Source organism: Poecilia reticulata, chromosome 5, assembly GCF_904066995.2.
Source record: "Poecilia reticulata chromosome 5, P_reticulata-male-v2, whole genome shotgun sequence".
Lineage (NCBI taxonomy): Eukaryota > Metazoa > Chordata > Actinopteri > Cyprinodontiformes > Poeciliidae > Poecilia > Poecilia reticulata.
Window position 1 is genome coordinate 28,357,442 of NC_088834.1, and position 26,389 is coordinate 28,383,830.

Genomic DNA, 26,389 nt, shown 5'->3' on the forward strand with positions numbered 1-26,389 from the left:
TCATTGAAAATGTACAATTGCAGTCAAGGTTATTGGAAAGATTCCTCCGTAGAAACAAAACCCACTTAAAAGAATGAAAATGCATTTCCTTTACTCTTAAAAAAATAAAATAAAACACTTCTTTTTTTCCTTTTTGCACACTTCAGAATCTAGTTATGCGCTATATAACATTCTATACATTTATTCAAGTAGCTTTACTTTTTGGGGGGTTCGATTTTCTTAATCTCTTATTAATTTGTTGGAAATGCACAGACTCCTTTCTCTTATCTATTATTTACATTTGAACCAGAGGCAGGACAGAACAGATTGTGTGAGAGCGAGCAGTCATCGTTACACAGCTACGCAGTAAAACATGTTTCAAAGCAAAGACAAAATGACTCGGGTTGACATTTTAAGCTCTTTATTAGCTTTACGCTCAGCATGGTCAGCACAGTTTGCACAACTAAAAACTCAGTCTCTGTATGTATCATTTGCAGCACAAGTGGAAAATTTTTGCAATCTTGCAAAATGTGACAAAATATGAACACATGAAGAGGAGCAGCCTACTACCTCTAATACGCTAAACTTCAATTTCGCGTAAAGTCCCACTTCCTGTTGACGGCACCTGAAACAACAGCCGGACGTGTCTCTTGAAAATGATTTCCTCTCTAAAAGATTCTTACACCTTTTGAACTTTTTCTGAAATTTGCTTTGTTCTTCCGTCGGTAACAAATTCCACACTGAAGAGTGTCGTTTGTGCAACTGTATCTGTTAGGTGCTAAGTTAATTTCAGTTTAAATAACTATTAAGGGGCTTTAAAGTTTTTATTATTACTTTTCCCAGCGGCTTTCTTTATTTCCAGATTTTAATTAACACTAATAATGTAATCCAATTAGGGGTGAGCATTTATTGTAACAGTTATCATGTCTCATGATACATTTCTTATGATAAAAATTTAGATTTATTATTGTCGTGATAAAGTCCAACAGATGTTAACCTTAAAGGTTACGATTAGAGGTTAAAGCTTCCAGAACTGTCCATATTGTCAAGATTTCTGGTTTCACTATTTATTTTCTCTGTTTGATCAACATGATCATAAAAAAATATAAATAAGTTTGAAAATACAATTAAATGCAATTGGTGTGCGTAGTTCAGTGATACAAATCACACTTCATGTCCTCAAGACGCGCATTAAAAATGGGAATGTTTTCCAAGAGCAGCATTTGTGTCTGCGTGTCGATGATTGCTGCGACATGCAGTTGCAGCAATACAGTCATCTACAAAAGAAGTAATGAATAGTTATCGTAACTTTTATCGTTATCGTGATGATACCACAAAATATTGTGATAAAACTTGAGTCCATATAGTTCACCCCTAAATGCAATAATGTTATCATCATTCTTCTTTTTTTGAAGTACCCAAAATTAGAAGTTGATGTTTTTAATTCTTCCCTTTTCCTGTGGTTTGTTTGTTTCTTTTCTTTTCTTTTTTTTTTTATTTTTTTTTTTTTTTGCTGAATATGGAGATGTTTAAAATTAGACGACTTGTGTAACTCGGTTTTGCACGTCCTGAACATGATAGGCAAGGTTATCTGTGGTTATTTTCTCTGGGGTTTCTTTTTTTTCATATTTTTGCTATCATCAAAACTAGTTTAATCTCGCCTTCTTTTGCCACCACTTTGCAAATTGTTCCTCCTTACTTTTTTGCTGTATATGTACAAGAGCAACACATCGGCGCATAAATTGATGCAGATTGCATGCATATCATGTGTTTTGCTAATACTTTGCAGTGTCATTGTTAGGGATGGGCAGGAGGTTAAAAGGGAACCGGGTCACTAAACGCACACTACCGAGTTGCACCGTAACCAAAGTCAATGCGAAAGAGAAGATGAAACATTTTTTCCCCCCCTTCACAGAGCTTCTGCTTTCTTGCTGCAACAGGTCAATGCTGCTTCTCATCTGTGTTTTCTCATCAGTAAAGGCGTGAAAACGATGCAGTGTTCCCTTCCACCCTTTCCTACAAGCCATGCACATTGATTAAGTCCAGTCGTGCATGTTAGTGGATTATAGAAATCCGGTAGACCTGTATAGATATATTATGAGGGTTTGTTTTGTTTTTTTAAAGAGGGCGCTGCACGTTGAAGGCAAGAACAACACAAGAAAATTAACCCCTTCTCGCCTTAACTAACATCATCCTTTTATCTCCAATCAGCTGGCACCTCCGCCTGAACCCGAAGTCCCTGCAGAGGTGTGTTTTTAAAGACGATGTTGCCCGACGATTCGGGTCATTCGTGATACACCGGTTCCATCCCGCCACATTCGTGTTTGGTGTTTCACATCTCTTCATCTAAGCAGATAAGAATCCCTGCCCATTCTCGTGTGTTTTGTCTTTGAATTGCCCCCATTCACCCCTACGACTCCGCCCCGAGTCACCCCGGGTCTTTGGTGTTTGGCCAAACTCCAGTTTCATGCCAGTACAGCTGGGGTTTGGAATCATGAATGAGGTATTTTTCATGCCAGACTGTTGCAACCGTGTGTGTGAGTAACTCGAATCACCTGCACAGTTTATCTTGTTTTATGTTTACTCCCCTCAGGGCAGCTTGGCATTCTGTCATGTAAATACTTTTATCTTGCTACTGTATCAGTTTGTAATGTTTGGGGTGGGGGGCGATGGAAGCGAGACAAATTGCTCCACGTCGTGCTGTGGGCATGAGATTGTGCTGAGCTTTTCATGAGTCAAAACTTTGAGATCGGACGGTGTGATATTTTTAATGTTTGTGTGTTACGGGATGAAACACAAACTGCCCCCGTTAAAAATATTGCAGGTGCTGCTTGCTTTTAGACTGAATAGCTGTCCTCCCTTGCATGAAACCTCGCATGAGTTTGACTCAACCTCACATCTTCCCTGACACAACCACTTCCCTCTTAACTGCATGATCGAATCTGCACCCCGTTTCCTGCATGCTTGTAAAGTAACTAATTTGCACAGGATTAACCCACCTGTTTTGTTCTCTTAATTATTTGCCCCCTAACCCCCCAGTTTTCCAAACTTTTCTTTTATTTACTTTTTTCTTATTTCAATGCTTTCTGCTTACTCACAACACCTTTAAGGAGCTTGATCCCAACCAGCCACTGAAGCAAGTGGAGGACCAGAGGAGGGTAGGTAAAGTGTTTTGCCGTGGTCTGGTCCAAGACTCCCATCCCTGTTTTTGCCGTGCAACAGCAGCTGACTAACTGTTGTCAAGCGCTCACGGTCACGCTGCTTCCACAGCATGGCGCCCATTCACTCCGCTGATACTTCTGTTGAATGCAACATGTGAGGCAGATCAGCGGGAGAGGACATCACCTGCGGTTCTCAATCTTTTTTACCGATAAACGCGGTGGTTTTACAAAGAATCCTTCAATGCTGCCACCGTGCTACTGTGTTCTCCACCGATCCAGGAAAGAGCTGTGGGGGGGGAAAGAGGCCTCATTGTGGTCTCATCTCTACAAGTCTGTCGTTTAAAATATTGTAATTTCTTCATGTGCTAAGAAGGTGGTTATCTCTTCTCCAGAATAGCCATATATGGTGTAGATATTTACTAAAATGACTCTATTTTACTTTCTCTCAAGCCTATAATTTATCATCTAATCAAGTCTTATCGACTTAGCGACACTTACAATTTCTCAACCCCCAGTGCCGCATTCGCCTTGATGCTAGCTTCTAGCGTGAGGTTAGCTTCTAGCTAACTGCAAGGTCAAGGTGAAGGCTAAGTCTATAGCTTCATTCAGTCAAATAAAGGCTATTCAGGTGGCAGTGGGAAGAAAATGAAAAATCACTCAAGTTAGCTGTGATGCCAGCAAATACAATTAAAAAAAAACTTGAGGATGCATGCTATGATATCTGAGGCTAACTCTTGGCTAGCTGTTCAAGACAAGACAACATACTTCCAACCCCTTTAGAAATGGACTGAGCCCACAAGCCCACATTTGCCTTGAGGTTAGCTTCTAACATCTAGCTAACCTTCAGACTGACCCAAGAGCTACGTTTATAACTTCATTCAGTCAAACGAAAGCCAAGTTAAAATGCTTTCAGGTGGCAGTGGAGAAGAATGAATAATCACTCTAGATAACCGTGGAAGTTTTACGTCAGTAAATAAAAACATGAAAATAAAATAAAACTGAGAATACATGCAATATCTGAGAAGCTAACACTAAGCTAGCTGCTCAAGACAACCACTTTGTAAATGGACTGAGCCTCCTGGTTCATATGCCCGTCATTGTCATCCAATTAGTTTGACATCTGACAGTAATTTTCTATAATCTACTCAAATCCACTGGAAATAAAGTTTTGAGTCTAATAAATTTTATTTCCAATGTATGTAATTTATTTTTGGTTTGGTCATTTTTTTTTGCTTACTTTCCTAACTTTGTAGGAGTCAACCAGCCCAAATTGTGATGTTTTCAAAAATAGACAGTTTAATAAAAAGTTTTTATAAGATAATGTACAATTAAATTGGATCATATGGAAGATTTGAGCATGTTTACTTAACATATGGGTATGAAAATGCTTTACAGCTACAAAATCTAAAAGGAACCATATAAAAATGGAGTAAATTGACTCAGATCCTTCTTCACATTGATCATCTGAAGGGTAGGGTTGATCAGTAATGACAAAAATCTACATATTGCTCATGCAATCCAAAAAAAAAAAGTTGTCTTCTGTGTAACTATTTGTTTTTAATAGTTTTGTCTTGTGGGGTTTTTAGTTCAATTTGTTGCCACAGTGTTACAATAAGTTGGACTGGAGTTAAATTGCTTCAACAGAATGTTTTTTTTTTCTTCTTCTTTTTTTCCACCCTAATGCCAAGTTTCTCCAACAGGGTGAGGCTTTGCGTCTAATTTTGGTCAACCGGTACTATGGAAACGTTAAACCCGGTCAGAGGAGAGAGAGCCTCACATCCTACAGCAACGGCCCACTCACACCCGGAGCTCAAGGAAAATCACCCACATGTGAGTTAAACAGTATGGGGGGGAGAAAACTGATAAACTGTCTGATGTGACATGTACTGCAACTGATGAAGTTTTCAATCAATACGTAGATGTTTCTAGAACAGATAAGTTTTCTTTTGTCTTCCAAATCTGAAGCCATAATATGGATGTTGTATAAAGAGATTGTTTTTGTTTTTTTTAGGCAGTCTATTGCTCGATTTGATTAGCAAAAGTGAAACGTGCAAAATCTCAAAGAGTTCACTAGAAGGGGAAGTTTAGTCAAGATGTTCCAATTCCTTTATCATTTAAAAGTGCAATGCAAGTCTTGGTCTTTGTAATGCATTGATATGAATATGGAAGTGATATTTTAAAGATATATCAATTGAGTTTCTTATAAGCTACCAATTTTACTTTATTTTATTTTTTTGCATTATGACAGCTGTTGCAGTTGAGAGTGTTTGTGCTTCAAAACCGGCTTTCCCTGAGTAAATTTGAAAAGGAAATTAATTGAAAATTTGACATCAAAGAGTTGTTTTGAGTCGTTTCATGTCGGAAACGGCTGTCGGTTACACAGATTACACAGAAAAGACACAGATAATGCTGACTCTTTCCAGTGGGTAGCAGGGAACAGACTGTGGGTCGAGTCTGCCGATCAACATCACACATTTTCTTCACTTCACAAATCAGATTCTCGGATGAATAAACAGAACGCAAACGCATGGGGAAACTGCCATCCAGTCATCCTTTTGTGGTTAGGCTAACCTCAAATAAAATGGCTCATATTGCATCATTTCATCTGTAACGCACAGAGAAAACAGAGGTCCTAATTCACACCAGTGACCTTGCGCTCCTTTTAAGCCTTCTCAAGGCTCTCTCCTTGGCCCGACGCTGGCCGTGTTGTTGCCAGGAGATCGGCGTTCCAAGCGCCGTGCAGAACGGGACGCGTTGTTGATTCAGCCCGCCTGCCCAGCCAGAGATGGCTCTGATGGGTGCCGTTATGTCACCGGTTCCTCTCTCCGCTGCGTGCGTCGGATGGCGGCAGCAGTGGGACTTAAAATACCTCTGTGGATTAAAGGCATTTGTAGTTTTGTGGTTCGTGTGTGGCGTCTGAACGCATGAGTCACAGTCTGTAAACCTCCACTCCAAATAGATCATTTAATTGCAACCTCCTCTAATAAAGCGACCACATGTTGCCTTATTTGTTTTGATCGTGCATTTATCTGGTTATTCCGTTCTTTTAACTTTTGTTTCGTTTCTTACTTTTAGTGCCTTGCGAGTATATTCACACTTCATGAACTTCTTTCCTGTTTTGTCACATTACAACCACAGGTGTAAATGTTTTCGTTTTATTTAACCAGATAAGTTGAGAACAAATTCTCATTTTCAACAACAACCTGTTCAGGAATCTTAGAATAAAACAAAAAAAACACAACTGAATGTCACACAGCATCAAACAGAAGACTATAGTGAAAAAGAGAAAAAAATACATTCATATGGACTAATCGTACTATAACACAAGTCAACTGTTTTTTTTAAAAGCACATTGATATCGCTAAAGTCGACTTTAGCGATATCAATGTACTAAAGTCAACTGTTGGTGGTTTTTCCAAGTTGATCTAATCTTACTAGAATGTAAAGCACTGTTGGCCAGATTTTTGGCTAACATATAAAATCTAATTAAACCTATTTTATTTGGATTTTGCCAACATAAACTAGTGCCTGACAATTAAAATTGAGAAAGATGATGAATGGTTTAAAAAAAGGAGCTGAAAAATGGAAATCTAAAGATCCATTTCTTAGCCTCCTCTTTTCAATTTAACAACTCTTCATATAATATGCAGACATTTTGTGAAGGTCTCAGAGGTTTATCGGAGAACATAAGTGAAGATACAGCATCATGAAAACCGAGGGGCAAGTTTATTTTCCCGCTGTGAATTCCGGTGGTGGCAGAATCATGCCATGGAACAGCTTCACTTCAGCAAAAATGGGATAAGGAGGGTGGTCAGCGCTGATGGGATGATGGCTAAAGATGAAATACAGGGCAGTCCATCTATTCAGAGATGCTGTTCATCACATTTGATGGAACTTTACCCAATTTTTCAAAGATAAATGGGAGAAAAAGTACATAAAATTCAGTCTTTAGATGTGCAAAGCTTATTGAAACATAGTCCAAAATAAGAATTGACTCGGAACTAATGAATGTCAATGTGTGCCGCTCCCTTAAGATTATGTGTAAACAAGACAATCAATTAAAAAATGTCATCAGATTAATGACACTCTAGTAATTAATCAAGATTGATCAGTATGTCAGTGTAAAATATAAATATGTACTCAGTTGTGGTTCTTGCGGGAATGCTGCCCTGGGCAAGACCCTAATTCTTCTGCACCCCCACCAATGCAAGCAATTGTTTGTTTTTTGTTTTTGTTAAAGCAGAAACGGGTAATGCTGACCAGTGCTCAAAAGCAAATAAGTGAAACTTACTCCACTACACATGTATTCCACTAGTTGCAAACTCTTTTAGTGGACATTTTTACGGATTTATTTTTTTCGTTCTTAGGTGCCCCATCCATTTCTGATGCCGCCCTGGGCAACTGCCCATATAAAAAAACTGCCACTGTATGTACGTTTTCAAAAAATGTTCGACAAAATGTTTTTAATGCATGTTTGAAAAACCATTTTATCTCCATTGGCAACCAACCAGGCATCCAAAACCTAGCACCGCCACTCAGCTCCTTAAGACTAGCCAGCAGTAATTAGCAAACACTGCTGAGTTCATTAAATGAGCTACTTTTCAGTGCATTGTTGGTACAAACTTTGTCGAAGGGTTAATAGAACAATGTTGAGATGTGGATTGTGATGAGTTTGACTTCTTCGCCTCTAGTGGTGAGCTCCGGCATCGGGGGTCGAGGGGAGCTGAGTCTGGCCGAGGTCCAGTGCCACCTCGACAAAGAAGGAGCCTCTGACCTGGTGATCGACCTCATCATGAACGCCACCAGTGACCGCATCTTCCAGGAGAGCATCCTGTTGGCCATCGCGCTGCTAGAGGGCGGAAACACAGTCATCCAGGTAAGCGCAGGTTACCGAGTTCTTGCGTACCCAGCCAACTCTCTGTGGGTGTGACGTTTCAGTCGGGGTTAAGCATTTGTGTGTGTGTTCGTGTGTTTTGAAAACATGACTCCTCGAAGCATTCCAATTGGTAAGGCACGATCAGAATCTGAACTCGGATACGTTGCTGCACACACCTTTCAGGTTCAGAAAATATTGTGGCCAATCTACAGCCAGGTGTAGGAAAGTATCTTGACTTGTTTTTTTTTTTTGTTGTTGTTTTTAATTCACATTTTGTTTTGTGGTGGAGGGAAAAAAAAGTCAAAAACAAAAGCATGAACACGGGATTTCTGGGAAAGTTCCAAGCTGTGCAGACAAACACATCATTGCTTCCCCGCGGTTCGCCAGGGGTTACCAAGGCAACCCTAACTCTCTGGGAGTTGGGCAGACGGAAGTTTTCAGGACAAGAGAGCCACTGTTTGCAATGAAATCATTTCACCATCGCAGGGTGTACTGCTGGCCTGCACCGGTGTGTCTGTGCATGCTTCATGTGCGTGTTTGTGTGCTGCTCGTAAAACCATCTATCAGGGCGTTCTGGTTTGTGGTTTTGTGCAGTGTGTGTGATGTTGCCGGCTATCTTGCATAATGCGCTCTCCATTTGCATGTTGCTGTTACCTGACGGGGCCTGACTTCCTTAGGTGTACGCTGGCTTTACTCCCGGTTACATAAGCTGCAACGCTGCCTGGAAGAGTGACGCCCAGCGCCTCAGGCCGCTTGGCATTCCTGCCAGAATCTTAACTGGGTCATGCTTTGCTGATGAGAAGAGGGCAGTGAAAGATCCAACCCACAGACTTGGTTTCAGTAGGTTCTGTGGTGCGACTTGAGAAAACACCACTTCTTGCAGCCTGATCTTTGACTTGCTTTTGTGAAACTTTAGGACTTGACTGTCATTTTATGCCTTTTTTTTCAGCAACACGTCATTTCAAATTTGGTTTACTTCATAAAAAATTTACCAATTATGACAATAAACATTATTTTGTTCAATGCCATCATCAAATATGCATTAAGTATGTTGATCAATATTCTAGTTACTGTTAATCAAAGTCAACTCTAAGCAGGTGGACTGTTGGCCCTGATTTAAAGGAACTCGGCGTTTCAGCAGTTTTGCAGTTTTCTGGAAGTTTGTTTCTGAGTAGTAGATCATATGAAGCTGAATGCTGCTTCTCCATGTTTGGTTCTCCTGATGCAGAGCAGAACCAGAACCAGAAGACCTGAGTGATCGGGAACCTCGATACAACAACAGCAGATATTTACTGTATTTTGGAGCGAAGTCGTATATTAGAATTTGGTGTTGCCACATGCAGCTCAAATAATATAATCAAAAAAATATTTTACTCATTTAAATCTAACTCTTTATTTTTATTTCTCGTTTTGTTTATAGCAACTATTGAAATTCTATGATTTCTACAAAAAGTTAGATTTTTTTTCCAAAATGATGGATGATCAAAAAGGATTGTTAATCCAGAAATTTGCTGAAATTTTGGTTTTTGAAGATTTTATTTTTGGAAAATGCTGAATTTTTTTTTCTTTTTTTCTTCCCCCCCATCAATGCACTTCTTGTGTTTTCACAGGCCAGAGCGATGTTAGCACGCACATCTTGTTTGAAAAGCGTGCTTTACCACTTCTTCCATTTACAGCTTCTTCTATCTATTGCAGAATATTAACACCAGGCTACAATTTATTTAATTTTTAATTACAAGAATAAAGTTGTAATGTTATGAGAATATAGTTGTAATATTATAAAAATAAAGTTTCAATTTTACAGACACTTCCACACGAAAAGTAACAAAAAAGTTAAATGAGGAATGTTGAGTGTCATACTTTGGCATCAGTTTTACAAATAAGGAAATATTTAATTTTTTGACACGTCAGCATCAAATTATTATCGGTAGCACGACTTTGGATCGATTAAGCAAACGACTGAATCTGTTTCAAAGAAAACCACTCGGACTGAGCTGGTTATGTCAGATCTTGGTAACTCTATAGAAGCCTTTTTTCTCCTTAAAGCCACTTTTTTTCTCTTAAAATTAAAATGTTCTATTGGTAGAATTGCACTTTATTTCTGATCATTTTATGACTAGATAACGTAGTCATCTAGTCATAAAATTCACATAGTCTCGCCCTAATAGTCTGTCATGCAAGTCCCAGGAGTGATTGACCAGAACCCCCAGAGAGACAATAAGATATTTAAAAAACCTTCTCAGCAGATACTTTTTGCTGCACACCACATATTATCTTATGTGCACCAGATACAATCTCATGGGCTTGAGATGCTATCTGGTGCACACTAGTTAAGGGCCAGCATGGTCGGACAGAAGTCGAACGATGCGATTTTTGTCACTTGGCTGCGACGAGAACTAATTTTGTCAGTTCGGCTCGAGTATGCAGAGCCGTTTTGGTATGCAGTGTTGTTCCACTTTTTTTTTTTTTCTTTGTATGATTAAAAAGAAACAAAAAACAAAGCCACTTTTAAAAATATTTTATGTAATATTTTTCATTAGAAAAGAAAACGAGGGGGGAAAAAAATCAATTTAAAATTGGAGATTTTTATTTTTAAGCCACATCGCCCAGCTTAACTGCTCACTGCTGATGAGCTTTATGATCCTGAAGTCATTTTGCAGCGTGATGTGGGACCTGACCACATTTTCCTAAAGCACAAATTCCTCCTTTATTGACCATTAAATCACTATTAGACTTCCCAACAAACTCTAATCTGACCTCATAGACTAGGAATCTATGTGGTATTGTGAGGAGAAGAAGGGAGAGAGGAGATTAGCTCGTGACGCTCCACCCACTTCACACCTGCTTGTCAACTCTGCTCTGGTTGTTTGCTTCGGAGGGGTGACGGATTGAAAGCTGAGCTCAACAAAACCAGCCTGGCTGCAAATATTGAAGCAGAATTTGATGCAAAAGAACTCATTTTCTGTACAGCACATGGCATGTTATTTTAGTACAACATTTCTGATGTAAAATTAAAAAAAGTGTCCTTATTGGTCTTCAACAATATGAAAATTTTCTAAATGTACCCGGTAGATTATCAAGGAAGGTTTCATTTGAAGCAGTGATTTGACTATCAAAAATAATTGCCCACAAATGATTTGCATGTATATTACAGGATGTTTTGCAGAAAAGTTCAGCATTTTGTTTAACTGAAAAAATTTACCAACGTTGTGTGTGTGCATGAAATTAATTGATATTTTCTTGAACAACATCGTGCTACAATCGAGCTTTGTATAAACATTATCTGCAATCCAGAGTAAAATAAAAATCCATCCCATTTTCCTGTCTTGCACAACAACTGGTTGCATGCCCGCTTTCAGGACAGAGGGCCCCATTGTTGCCTGAATGGAAAAAACAGTAGGAAAACACAGATTTTTGCGAGCGATCTGGTCATTTGTTTTCAGGGCAATACCGGAGTTGTAAACAAGCCAAAAAGCGATGTGGGGGTAAGGGGAAACAAAACAAAACTGTTTTTGACAACTGATTGCTACGGTTTCTTCCTCGTCTTTGTTCCTGTGTGTAGAACATGCTGCACAGATGCTTCAAATGGTCAATTTTATTAAAAAGCAGAAAGCACAATAAAGACTAATAAAACAATGATGTACTCTATCTCTGTTACACACCGACAGAGTAGATGTAAAAATAAAAAATAAAAAAAGAAAGCTTAAGTGAGAGCTTGAGTTCAGGTTGAAACGAGCCAGAATTGAGCTTGTGAAATGTGACCAGCTGGGATTTAACCGGTAAAGGTTGAAGGCATGTCGCTGGAACCTGCCTAACTGGATTTTGTGCGTCCAACCCAGAAGCATTACAGGGAAGCAGCCAAATTATTTACTTCACAGGTGTGCAGAGATTGTGGCGTGCTTAAAAAGCCGCTCATGTGAACAAGGCCAGTGTTCAGACGGTGAGAAATTGAAGGCGAGGCAGGAAAAAAAAAAGACAGTTTCATTAGACAGTTTGATGCTAAAGACGAAGACCCCTCCCCCGTCCCACCATCCCTCAGCCTTTAACAAGTCAACCGCTCACGCCACCACATCCTGTGACAAAATGTGTTAGAATCACAGAACCGGCGAGTTTCAGCAGAAATGTTTGGCGATAATGGAGCGCCGCTCGTGACGCTCCGCCCACTTCACACCCGCTTGCCAACTCTGCTCCGGTTGTTTGCTTCGGAAGGGTGACGGATTGATTTCAGCCAAGCGCGTCGCCGCCGCAGTTCTCACTGAAAAACAAAAAATCCCACTGAGACAGGAAGAAAGCGTCTCGGGGGCCATTCTTCAAAGGAATTTGTGAAAGCTGCTGAGAATCACCATGAAAGATGGGCCGTTAGCGAGCGCTGCTCCTCATAATGTTGTGATTTGTAGGGTACGTGTAATTAGCTTTTATCGCTGGAAGGAAATGGCAGCGACTAACATCTATAACTTGAGACTAAACTGTTAAAATGAGGATAACGAGCATCTGAAATGCATCCGCCAAGTATTTAGCAACAAATGACATCATTAGCTGTTGATTAAAACCACTCCTCAAGAAGAAAACAAGCAACCCGGATCTTGATTTATTCATTCCTCTTTGATTTTACTTGCCTGACAATCTGTCACTTGTTTTTTCTGTATTTCATAATTGAAATGTATCACAATTTCAAAAGTATCCACATTTAATGTTCGTACAAAACTCTGTTTATTACAACTGGTTGCTATGGTTTCTTCTTCATCTTTGTTCCTGTGGGTAGAACATGCTGCACAAATGTTTCAAATGGTCGATTAAGAAGCAAAAAACAAAATAAACTTTATAAAGCAATGACATAACCATTAAAGCTTTTATATTTCATTTACCTTGAACAAACCCTTTACTTTAATTGTGGGGACAAAAAAATGAAGAAAGGAAAATGTGGAATCATTTGAACAGATGTCAGCATTGTGATATTTCAGCAATAATGCAATTTTCTGATGATATGCAACTCTACCTCCATCCATCCTCTACCTTCCACTTATCTGTGGTCGGATTGTAGAGGCAGCAGCCTGGGCAGAGGCCCAGACTTCCCTCCCCCGCCCCAGCTGCTTTGGCCAGCTCTTCCAGGGAAAGTCAATGATGAAACGAGCAATAAATGTTATATTTTGTCAAATGCCATCATCAAACTGATTCAGCAGATACACATCAAATATAATGATCACTTTTCCACTCATTGCTACTCAAAGGCAGCTCTAAATAGGTTGCTTTTTGGGCTCGATTTAAAGCAACTGAGTGTTTCAGCAGTTTTGCAGTTTTCAGATTAGTAGAACATAGAAACTGAACCATGCATCTGCATGTTTGGTTCTGGTTTGGGGATACACAGCAGACCAGAACCAGAAGACCTGCGGCCAGTGGCGGAGCCGGGGGGGGTCCAGGGGGGCCAGTGCCCCCCCTGTCATCTGATTGGCCCCCCCAGTGTCCCCCCCAGATGATTGACGTAACAGCACCAGGTTATTCCTGCACATTATTTGGAATCATAGTCAACCTAATATCTAAAGAAGAAAAACAATAATAAATATATGAAAAGAAAATGTATAAAACTTTATATAAGTCCATGTGACATAAATAAATAGATTTAGATCAGGCGCGATACCAGCCTCCTTTGTCATAACAACAAGCTGATATTCTTCTCCTGGATGTTTCAGTTGTGCTGCGCTGTGGTTGCAACTCAAAGGCTAAAGCACTTCATACCTGGTGGTGATGGTAAAACACCAATAAGTTATTTATTGATCCTCCACAAAAAAGATAAAAAACCGAAGAGGGGTTGACAATGTTCGTAGTTTGGATCAGAGGTGGCGCAGGAGTTTTTTCGTTGTCCGTCAAAGAAAAAAATCATTTTATTTCCAATTTGTAGTCATCAAACGAAACATTTATTATTTCTCTGCGAGAACGTTTTTGAAATCAAGTAACATTTCACAAAATGACGTGATTAGAAGACGACAGAACTCTGATCGTTTCCTGATCCCGCATCACTTCCCTCAGCGGGAGAAAAACCAGCAGAAGCAGATCAGCTGCGCTAGACGCTCCAAAGTCTCTGGTCAGTTAAAGCATCCAGATCAGAGATGATTCTCTGACAGATATTGTTCTTATAATGATTAATAATGAGCTCCACGATGTTCTCTGTGCCACAATGGTGGCACAGAGAACTGTCTGCGCACACTGGACCAACTGTCTGCGCACCAAGTGGTCAGCTGCGCTTGATCACATTCTGGACAGAAACCAGGGAACTGCTCTCTGTTTTTATCAAGACGAGGTGAGGAGGGAATCTGACATATTAACTCAGTTAAGTTTTTAGTGGTTTTGTTTTTAAAACATTAACGTAAGCAGTGTAACTATATATTGTATATTTTGCGTTTGTCATCTCATGTGTGATTAATTGGAGCGTAACTGTGGAGCATTTATGCGCATTTATCGCCCAGCGCTCTGCGCTTGTTTCTGCCTAACGGATCTGCACTTTTAATTTCTTTCCTCTCTCAACAGTCAGCTGTTATTCCTCTACTTAAACTACAATAAGTAGATCACATTCTCTTTAGGTTTTCTCTGTGTGCTGCAAACTCATTAAATGTAAACTCATTAGACAGGCAAATGATTCTGGTCCGACCCGAACTATTGTTACCTGTCAAATTACCTGTCCAAACAGAGCTTCCTAACCAAGGTGTCCATAACTCTTCAACACGCTGTCAGCTGTCAGAAAGACGCATTTAGTTCATTGTCCATGAGATGATATTCAGAAAGGATATTTTATTTGATTGATTTTAGTTTCCTCTGCGATGAACTCTTTGCATAAAAGTCTATCATGTCTCCATGTGTGCCAGTCAAAGGTATTAATTATAACATGTCAAATGACAGAGGGGCTTAAAAAATAACCAAATATGCAGTTTGGTTATTTTTTTAAATAACCAAACTGAATATTTGGTTCAGTTTGGTTAGTTTATATATATATATATATATATATATATATATATGTGTGCACACACACATTTTAAATTTTGCCCCCCCAGATGTAGTTCTGGCCCCCCAACTTTAAAAGTCTAGCTCCGGCACTGCCTACGGCATCTGCAAAGTTGATGTAACAACGGCTCTTTGAAATACTTCTGCTGGTTTATAAATCACTGATTGGCTTAGAGCCAAAATACATTAACGTCTGTTCTCTGAGCTACATGGTTTCCGTTCCTGACTTTTGTCTGCCTGAAGGGTCTTCCGTACTTCATTTGAAGGGTTGAAACTGGCTGCCGTTGACATCGGCACTTAGTGAAAATCGTTTCTCTTCCAACTACCCGTTTTTTTTTTGTATCTGCAGGTGACATTTATCAGACACGGTGAGAAATTACGTACACTTGTAAGATTCTTCACAAAATACCTACAAAGATTGCTAAATGGCTAAAAACTCTTAGAAATTGTAAAGCCATCGTCCACGGAGAAGGCCGTCGGCAGGAAGGTATGGCACTCTTGTATTGTTTAGGGCTTTATGCATACTGAAGCCAGAGAGGCACCCCAAGGTGGTCTGTGGGGAGTGTGAAAGGTGTGTGTGCATGCGTGTGTGTGCGTGCGTGCGTGTGTGAATATGAACATACTGCAGCCATGTGTCTGTGTGTCAGCTCCAGGTAAAGCGTGGAAAACACTTTACAGGAAACGCCTGTTCTCTTGTCTTCCCTATTTGAAGAGCGGCTAAGATAAAATCTGAATTACTGATTAAGAGTTTCCAAATAATCAGATTACATTATAAAGTGAAAGTCTCAATTATAATGACAAAAAAACAAAACACTGTACACACTCTATTATCAAACGCTCCTTATCAAATTCCATTACCATTCCTAAAGATCCATACAAGCATGTACCTACACTGTGTAGGTATGAGCTTATTTAATGAGAGCCTGTTTCTGTTATTAGACTAATGAAGTATATCATCTCCGCTCCTCATTGCATAAAGAACATCTATTCAACACTTTCTCACTGCATGAGATCCCTGAAACTCATGGGAGCAAACAGGTGTTGCCAATGTTACTTGAGAGGCTTGTTGTGGCACGCAGCTACCCCTTCCCAGACTGATCCCCCTCCCCCTCTGATCGGTTCAAGTTCACGGCTCGGCCACCTCTTGGAAAGCTTTAAAAAGATTCTGCAAAGTGTGTTTCCAGGCATCAACACCGTCAACATGCCCGCTCTCCTTTTGCCACAACACATCCAAAAATCGCTCTTTTTCAGATGTCACACTTTAAGGAAGTTTGCTTATTTCTGGGCAGCTGGTTGTGCTTACTTTATACTTGTTACTTGATACTTCCCTGACTTTGATTGGCTAGTTGCCTGTACATATTTCTGAGAAGACACGTTAAATGATCGGTAATATGTGGCTGTCTTGTGACCGCTTCGAGGAGTAGATCTCAGTGGATGGGCAGCTGGGCGGTGGCAGAGTATCCAAGCTTTGCTACCCAATAGGAACAGAGATGGCTTTGTCACTCACTGAGGTGTCGGGCTGCCGAGGCGGATAAAACCAGATAGCTGATGGTATAAACAGGCCTTACATAACTGGCTCGTGTTGAGGCCAGGAGCCAGAGTGGCATCTGACAGGAAGCAGAGAGGAAAGTAGACGCGCTAAATAATCAGAGAGAAGGTCCCCGCTGTGCCTCCCATGTTGATCTTGCAGATTAGGAGAGAGAGTGGCGAGTCGGTCTGAGCTTACACGACCGGCAACAGCAGGAGCTGCACAGCTCCCGGCGGCCTTAATGGCTCTGTAGTGATACACAAAGAGGGTTAATCTTCCCTGTGGAGAAAGCTCAGGCTAATTGGCTGACTGACAGCTTATTTTAAGAATGACTCAACAGGCACTAGGGAGATGCACGTGCTGAACACATTGTCTAGAGAGGTTAATCACATTGGAAGCAGGGGCCTTTTCTTTTGAATTTGTTCATTTTCTGTCACATAATGTCTTGATGTGCTATGCAGGAAAGTAATTGGTAACTTTGCTCTGTGCAGGTTTTCAACATATTTAGTAATTTGGTGCTGTGAATGTGGATCTAAATTATTGTTGTAGCTCTGAGTGTATGATCAGGGTTGTTGTGCTGCTTCAAGGTGAACCCGTGTCTCGTTAAGTCTTTTTACAGGGTGTATTGCGCAACTGCCCTGTGTTTAGCTCAGTCATTCTTTCCAGAAATTCTGACCAAACTTGTTGACGCTTTATTTCAACGATTGCTTTCTTCTTGCCACTCTGAAGTGACTCATAGTTTTCTAGAGTGCGGGACTAACACTCTTCCCATAGACAAACTGGTGGATCCTCTGCTGATGCGGATAACTCTGGAGGAGCTGCAAAGGTGTCTAAATAAAAACACATGCTCTTTTTTTCAATTGTACAAAATTTTTACATTTTTGTTCATATACAATGACTGTTTTACTTGTGCCCCTACTAATTTGTAGGACTCCGTGATATATTGGTACTGACATCTGTAGTGACCAATACTAGTAATTTTTTTTTAACATATCAGTATCGGCCTGATAAATAAAAACGGGATATTAATATTAACAACAATATTTATTTGCATCTTGTTGCGGTTTTGTTTTATGGGGATAGAGGAGAAAGTTGGTCATGCGGTTTTTGCTTGGTCATGTGATGGCGATGCAGCACAGGATTGTGGGTAGATTAAGTAGCTGTGGTGATGAAGCTGTGGTGTTTTTTTTTTTCCCAGGTGTCACAGTTGGTGAAATATATCTAATATATACAATGTCGATAAATATCAGTCATCTACCATGACACTGATATCTGATATTGATATTGGCCCAAATTTTCATATTATTGAATCCACTATGAAATATTAATGTGCATTCAAGGATATTTAAATTTGAATTGTATCCGTCTGTAAATTTGTTTTGGTCTTCCGATATAAAATCCCCTCAAAAAAGACTTTGAGGTTTGTGTTTGTCACATAAAAGTTAAAGCAGTATGAATACTTTTGCTCTGCACTTTAGCCACTGGACAGAAAAAAACTGACACTGAACTTGCGTTTAAATCAATTAACTTTTCAAACAACTTTTCAATTTTAAGGATATAAGCAAGGCAGTCCTTTCTAGTGTGAATATATTTATGCCAACGTTAAAATCAATTTGTAAATCCATCCTTGAACTGCAACTTCATAAGCAAATTAGACCAGTCTGAGCAAGCTTCTGCCGGTCTTACCAGGCAGCGATCGTCATCAGCAGATTCACTTTGGTTAAAAACAAATGAGGTGTGATATCAACTCGGAATCAGAGCAAACAGGGCCCCAATACAAAATCCGTATGCCATTCCTTTTGCCCCGGGGGCAGAATACGACTGCTGAGTGTTGGTAGAATGAATGCCTTCACATTGGCGGAGAAATTGAGTTTTTATGGACACGGTCATGAGTTCTGTTTTTAATACGCCGAGTCCTGGAGCTGTTGTTTTTCTGTTCTGAGTTTTCCCTCCATAAGAAAAAAAAAAGAAACCTGCTTGTTAATCAGATCGCTATCACTAAATGTCCCAGGAACAAGCAAGAAGAGAAAATGGTTGCATAAAGGAAGAGGAGAAAAACATTTTAACATATGAAGGGGATCCGTTTTTCTTGGGACTTCCCATGCCCATGCCGCATGTCTGCGCTCAATGGCCGGTCCTGTTTGCTGTTATCAGAGATTCCCTGCGCAGATATGATACCTCAGCTGTGGTTTTCATTGCTTAGACATTTCCCCTATCTCAGACAAGTAATTTAGTTAGGCTGGACCTGGAAAGAGTCTTATGCAACAGACTTTCCAAACTGCCCCAGAATCTCTACGTGATAAGTCCTGCTTACATCAACCCCGGGCCCCACCTCCCTTCCTACTTTCGGACTCTTTTCCTCTCACACCACACGTTCCCTTCGTGCCATTCTGGCAATGAAAGTAGGGCAGGGTTTTCCTCTCTCTCTGTCTCTCTCTCCCCTGCATCTGGCCCTCCTCAGCTTGCCCTCTGTGGGCTGATGTAACAGTGTTTAGAGCTGAGGTGCTGTGTGCCCTCACTGTAACCACTCAGCTGATTACATGTCTTACGTAAAGGGGGAAGAGGACGGGGATGGGATTGTTGCAAGGAAAATGGGGTAGAACAGACGAGTGGTTTGCAGGAAAAAATAAAACGTACAGCGCTGTCACACAAGATTACAGTCTGTGTACTCACACTAAGTGTAGAACATTTGATTCCCTCTCATCTCTCCGGCCAACTTTCCCCACTTACCCAAGTAATTACATCTGTGCAACGTCCATTAGGGTCTAGCCCAGTTTGTGTTTGAAGCCACTAGCCTCGTGTTCAAAGCGTGCTCGCTTTTGAGGTATGTGCATGCGCAGCACGTGGACGACTTGTGGGACTGGTTGCACGCTTGAGAAGCCTTTAGTTGTTGGCTGCAGGCTAATCCCAGATCTCGTCTTGGGTTCCGCTATCGATAGGGAGAGCGACTCACAGACGTTGACACCCGGCATTGTCTGCAACATGCCACAAATACGTCGCTGGCCAAGGGGTCAAAGAGCACACGGGGTAATGTCAGGTCAGGTGAGCGAGGAGGAGTGCTAAGCTTGTTTTCCTGTGAAATGGCTCTTATGTAACCATGTCTAACCAAACAACTGACTCACAGCTTTGCCACAGAAGCAATAAGACAATAAAAAGAGTCATCTGCAAGAAATAACAAGGGAAGTCGTATTCAGTGAAGTGGAATATTATCCAGTAACTTAACTCATTAAGTGAAGCGCACTGTGTGGATTGGCTGTGTGTTCAAACTTTTACTTTTGTTAATTATGATGATTTTCTGTTTACATCTCATGAAAACACAACATTAATGATGAGAGTATTACATCAGACCAATAACTAGACCTGCCATGTTGACGCAATTTGCTTGACAATAAATTGTCCCGGTAATAGTCGCGATTAATAACGGTATAGTTGGTTTGAGACCATTTTCAAGTAACGCTGTGTATTTATGATGGTATTATAATGCAACGTCACCCTCTCAAATGGCAATAAGCTTTAATTTTGTAAAGAACTTTTATGACTGGAACTGAAAAATATTTCAAATATCCTAAATAAAAGACAACAACCAAAAACTATACATAAACAGGAATTTTAAAAAAACACACAACCAAGTCATAAATAAAATGTATCATAAATAAATCATCAGAATGGAAATGATCAAACTCTTTTTAATTTATCTTGAGATTAATTGCTTATAGCGACAGACTTACTAATAACATTCATTTTTAATACAGAAATGTTGGACAAATGAAAAGCATGCTTTATATCAAAAATGGCCATTTTTAAATATACTTTTAATCTGACTAAAGAGCCTCATTGGAACTCATTAAAATTAAGTAGAACTGGATATTGCCACTTTAAAGGATGTCGAACAGAAATATTGTTTTAATAAACAGGATTATTTCAAGTCCTGCAAAACACACTGCTGGGTGTAATAGTTGGCATTAAGTTGTTGTATTTTGTATATAAAGAACAAGTCCTTAATGATGTAGAGGATAAGTAGTATTATGTTTCATTGTAGTCAAATAGGCCAGTGTTTATAGATGAATTGAAATCAAATCCACCTATTGTCAATTCATTGTAAAGCAAACACATAACATACAAAAGGATAAAAGCACAAACCAGGTGAATCAGTGCATAATTGCAGTGATGTTGTACAAAAACTTGGCACAGGTTTATCATTCCAACAGTTTGTGGCAGGAAGCTGTGTTGCTATACAGTGACTCTGCCTTCAAAGCTTTATGAAGTAGATAAATACTTAGTAAATCCTCAGCAAAGATTTTGTTAAAAATTTTCTTTAGGCTTAACTGGTCCATATATAATGTGGTTTTTCTAATTCCAAGGTGCCAATAAAGCACTGAAAATGCCTCCCTTTTGTGTGTTTCACAAACTGAATAAACAAAGTAAATTTAAGAAGTGTTTTAGAAAATCTGTATATCAATTCGTATAATACCTGTATATCTCAATTTGTGGTTTGACAAAAAAAGAGTTAGATTTTTCTAGAGATAACCAAATGCTGTCCTAAAACCAAAACAATGGTGAAACAGCCTTTTAATTGAAAGCTAATACGCAGCTGCAAAGCAAATATTAGCTTTAGCATTGGTAGCTGCAAGCAGTTAGCTAGACATAATATTTACATAGCTATAAATCTTTTGTATCTTATCAGTCACTGTCATCCACAATGCTGCTGAATTAGTATATGTGTATGTGAAGTTTAAAGCACACACATTTTAAGCATTGCAGTGCTAAATATTAGCTTCAAAAGTAATATGCAACGCTAATATTTAGCACTATAATGCTAAATAGTAGCTTCAAAGAATCTCACTTTTTCAGCTGCTAGATAGCTCTTCAAAATTCAGACCTCATTTAGAGAAGAACTTTTAACGCCTCATATCTTTTTTTTTTTTTTGTAATTCTCGAAACAAAGAGAATTAACATAATGTTGAATCCCACTGATGTCCTTATTTAGGTTTAGTAATTATTGTGCAAGGGAAAAAAGCTAACTAAGCTTTTTAAAAAATTGCCTTTTTTTTCTCTGCCTCTCTTGTTCTCCCAGAGGTCCTTTTATAATCGTTTAACTGGAGACAACAAGTCAGAAAAATTCTTCAAGGTGTTTTATGAGCGCATGAAGCTGGCGCAGCAGGAGATTAAAGCCACTGTGACGGTCAACACCAGCGACCTGGGGAGCAAGAAGAAGGACGAGGAACCGCCGGACAAAGATATGCCAACACGGAAGAAAGGTGAGGAAACTGTAAGGAGTATCATCAGATTAGGACCAGAAGAGGCTATAAAAGGAAACATTGGCTCTAAAACTCATATGTGAATCCCTAATGCAAAAAAAAAAAAAATTGTCAGTTAGCACTTTATTTCATCTGACTCCCTCATCTGTAAATATGTTTAATCTTGCTCTAATACTATAAAATGTTTAACAGGATCCATAATGAGGCAAATCTTAGTACAGCAGGAGTACAGTGCGGCAATATTTAGTTTGTTTTATGAATACCGTACTGCTAGTCAAATGAAGAATCTCATTTTCATTATTGTCTCTATTTGACTCACTTTTCTATAATTTTGGTTAGTGAAAGACGTTCCGGTGGTTGCGATGGTGACCGAGGAGGTGAAGGAGCAGCTGGTGGAGGCCTCCGCCGTCACCAAGAAGGCCTACATCACCTACCGTCGTGAGGCGGAGGCCGAGGAGCACCAGGCGGCCGCCGCTGACGGCGCCCCCGTTCCCACCGCCGACAAGAGCCAAGACGAAGGCGAGATGAGTGTCATCATCACCATCATGCAGCCCATCCTACGCCTCATGCAGCTGCTCTGCGAGAACCACAACAGAGACCTGCAGGTCAGCCGGCGTTTATCGTTCTGAGTCTGCGGGGGACGTTGCGTAAACGGTTCCCCCGACCTCTCATGAGTTGACAGCAGGCCTTCCTTACCCCGACGCTTTGAATCTCAATCATCGCGCTCGGTTATACAGAAACGAAACCGTGTTGAAAATAGTTACCGGTTGCAGAACTTCCTGATGCTGCTGTTTCCATGTCTTGGTCTGGTTTCACTATGATGGTGTGTATTTGTAAGCTCCTGCAGCCCAGATAGAACGCTTCCTTCACGCGCAGATTCTGTTTACTCTCTAAACTGGGACGGGTATTTTTAAAACGGGGTGTCTGGATGACCCCGTTTCACCTGCCATCTCCTCCCAAAAGGTGTAAGATATTAAAACATCCTTTTGTAAAACAGTGTTTTAGAAAAGTATGCAAACCATTTAAACTATTGAATTTTGTATCACTTTAAACTCCCAAATTTAAATGTCTATGATTGAGATAATATGTGACAGACCAACATAAATAGTGCATAGCTGAAAAGTATAAGGAAAAGGATGCATATTTTTCACTTTTGTAAAGTTTGCCATGCATTTGCAATCAACCCCATTTGCTTTAGTAACTCTTAATAAAATCCAGTTGTATTAACAGGGTGCTAGAAAGTCTTAAATTTCTGTGTCTAAAATTAAGGCTTAAATGTCTGAAATGCATTTTCAAAAAAGTCTGTTATTGCTACCACTACTTTTTTTTTTGTATAAAGCACTTATATAAAAAATAGCTGCGACAAAGTGCTGTACAGATAATAAACATTCACAACATGGAAAGAACAAAAGACAACAGTAGAAACAGTTCAATGCAATAGCGTAAGTAAGAGCAAAACTTTCAATGTGTGTTAAAAGCCAATGAATAAAAATGTATCTTAGAGTCTTAAGAGTGGACAGTAAAGTTAGTCTTAAATACATTCATCACAGATCTTAAAGTTTTTCATTTCAGGACACTTAAAAGTAGTCAGTAGCAACGATTAATGAGTAAATACTTAAAATATTTTAAACAATAATCTAAGGAGCCTGTACATAAATACGCATTACAATTTTTGTAAGAAAAAAGTAATTATTTGGTAACACTTTATTTGAAGGGGGTGAATAAGACTGACATGACACTGTCATAAACATGACATAACACCTGTCATGAACATGAATAAGCCTTCATGAATATTTATGACTGTTGTCATTAAGTGTCATTCGGTAAATTATGACACTTTTAATACAAAGTTGACATTATTCAAAATGTCTTTATGACAACTAGACATTAACCAAGAAACCATTACTGTTTAAACTTTGCCTTTAATAACATAAAGTTACCTAATTTTTAAAGTGCAGTCAGTAATACTTTTATAACAAATTTATATCAGTTTGAAAACTAAAGAAGTATTAATTATTTTTCAAGATATTGTTTTATATTTACTCTCATCAGGACACAAACCTTACTTGAGGTCATTTCCATAAGCACTGCTGTACAGAAAATTAACCTATTAATATTTTCCCACTTTTTCATGTCATTCTCCAGAACTTCTTGCGCAATCAGAACAACAAAAACAACTATAATCTGGTGTGTGAGACTCTTCAGTTCCTAGACTGCATCTGTGGCAGCACCACTGGGGGCCTTGGGCTGCTGGGACTCTACATCAACGAGAAGAACGTCGGACTGATCAACCAGACTGTGGAGAGCCTAACGGAGTACTGCCAGGGCCCGTGTCACGAGAACCAGGTGATGAATCTCCTCTGAACACTCCTCGTACAAGAAAAGTCGCGCTTTGACGTCAACATTGTAATGCTTACCATTTGTATTAAGTTCTAGGTATGTGTATCTTTATTATTATTTTAAGGGATGATTGCCAAAATGTAGTTATGATTGGTTGTTTTGAAGTAGCTCTGTCATAACATTCTGGTCAAGTGTGAACCTGGTGACTGGGTAAAGCCAGTGGCCGTATGAAGTGATTTCAGTTCCCCTAGACGGTGCTAGAAAGGGGATTGCCAAACTAAAAACGGCTCTCCATTTAAATCCTGTAACAAGGAAAACACTGAGATACTGTGTTTGGCTGCGCAATGCTGTCACCAGCAGTATTTCAGTCCTGAATGAAAGAGGCTATGCCGACACAAATTATTTGTTTGCTACGAACCATGAAGATTCCAAAGAAGCAAAAGGACATAAAAGTCGTTGGGGTCAGGTTAGTCATTGACCTGCTTCAAGTCATGTGAGTCCTTAGGCTCACATGAGAGAACACTTGAATATCTTGTTAATTCTTCTGGCTAAACGAATAATCCCTGAATCTTATTAAAACCGTACAGAAATAAACCTAAATGTGCCTTTGTAACTTCTGAGTACCATTAGAAGTTATCCATATTTGACTTCCTGCTTGTGGCCTTCGTTTAGTTGAAAGTTCCTCTGGATTTTCCTGTATTTACCTGCATCCATCTTCCACCAATTCTGACTTGTGTACTTGTATGCTGCTGCCACCATCATGTTTCATTGTGACGTTGGTGTGATGTGCAGTACTTCAAGCATAGTGTTCAGCATTTAGGCGATAAAAGGTTCATTTTAGTCTCTTGTGGCCAGAAGATCTTCCTCCACATGTTTTCTATGTCCCCCACAATGGTTTTTTACTGCAAATCCTTTTTATGCCCTTATTGATTTTGTAACTGACATTAAAAATAGTTAAGGCTGCATTCACACCAGCCATGTTTAGTCCACTTTAATTTAACCCTAGTCTGCTACCTTAGAAAGTCTGGTTTGTTTGGGAAGGCATGAATGCATAATCTACCTCTGACGCAGACCAAAAAAGTGACTTGTCCGCCTAAAAACCTTGGTCTCGGTTTGTTGAAGTGAACTCTGGTCTAGTCTCTCAGTGTTTCTTCAGGGGATTTTGTGTCGTTTCCTTCAGTGATTGTTGGTGCACCATCCTCACAGTCGAGGGGAGAAATCAGGTTTTTCAAAGGGTTTTGTTTGTTTGACATGGTGCAGAGTGAAAGAGAACCACGCCATCTGAAAATGTGATAAATGTTGCAGTTGTGGTCACCAAATCGAACAGTCTCTGTCAGGTATGATAACACCCTAAAAACAACCTATCTTCGGTATTTCTGATTTTTTTTTTTTGTTTTATCTTTTTTATAGTATTTGTTTTGACTATTTTTTTTCCTTAGTGAAAATATTTAAAGAATGACAACGTGGATGTGTTTTTATTAAACTTTTTGGGAGAGGAAGCAAAAGGTTGTACTGTTCAGTGGTTGGTACATCGTGTCTCTCTGGAATAAAGACGGGTTAAAACTCCTCTCACAAACTACCTACTCCCAAAAGGTGATGAGACTTCACAGCCCAACCACACCACTGTGGTTTGATGTTCAGTGTTACGCTTGTCACATCTGTCCTCATGACTCTTAAGCCCATATAAAGTATTAGTGAATATAAAATCAAGACTTTGAGAAAATTCCAAGCAGAGGAATTTGTTTTTTTCTTTGCAGTGCAACCATGCAAACATTGTGAAATACTTTTGTTTAGAATCCTGCTTCACTTTGAGGTTGTGCAAAGCTTTTCTAAATGTCCTGACACAGCTTTGAGTTGAGATCTGGACTTTGTGTTGTAGTAGCGCATTTAGACCCTCACATTTTGCTCTGTAATAATCCAGTACTCTGAGAATTTAATGGTGGAGTCAATGACTACAGCTTGCGTAGGTCCTGTAACTGCAGACCAACCTTGAACCCCTGCCCCCTACCATTGGTCATTGTCATATGCATTGTTCATTATCTTCAAACATTATCTTCATTATCTTCAGTCAGCTCCTCTGTGGTTTGATCTGCTTCGTAGATGGTGATGTTTTAGAACGGTTGTGGTTTGCTTAGATGAAATGTGCAACCTAAAACCCCTGCTAGACCAATGCAACCCTGCTTCAAGTTCATACGTGATGTATAATGTTTAAATGGTTTTAGATTGGAAAAATCTGTGTAATTTGTAAAAACAA

General features: G+C 39.6%; 1 protein-coding gene across 18 annotated transcripts in view; it reads left to right on the plus strand.

Moving 5' to 3' along the window:
• itpr1b (inositol 1,4,5-trisphosphate receptor, type 1b) overlaps positions 1 to 26,389 on the plus strand; it is a 122,698-nt gene that overhangs the window by 51,535 nt on the left and 44,774 nt on the right. For 9 of the 18 annotated variants that reach the window (XM_081607413.1, XM_008410435.3, XM_008410442.3 and 6 more), the window contains 7 exons: positions 2,191 to 2,226; positions 3,090 to 3,137; positions 4,841 to 4,970; positions 7,832 to 8,016; positions 21,612 to 21,795; positions 22,135 to 22,400; positions 23,941 to 24,141. In XM_081607413.1, coding sequence (XP_081463539.1) covers positions 2,191 to 2,226; positions 3,090 to 3,137; positions 4,841 to 4,970; positions 7,832 to 8,016; positions 21,612 to 21,795; positions 22,135 to 22,400; positions 23,941 to 24,141 — 1,050 coding nt within the window. The remainder of the gene's footprint in view (positions 1 to 2,190; positions 2,227 to 3,089; positions 3,138 to 4,840; positions 4,971 to 7,831; positions 8,017 to 21,611; positions 21,796 to 22,134; positions 22,401 to 23,940; positions 24,142 to 26,389) is intronic. The other 9 variants (XM_008410448.3, XM_008410451.3, XM_008410452.3 and 6 more) reach the window with 3 other exon arrangements.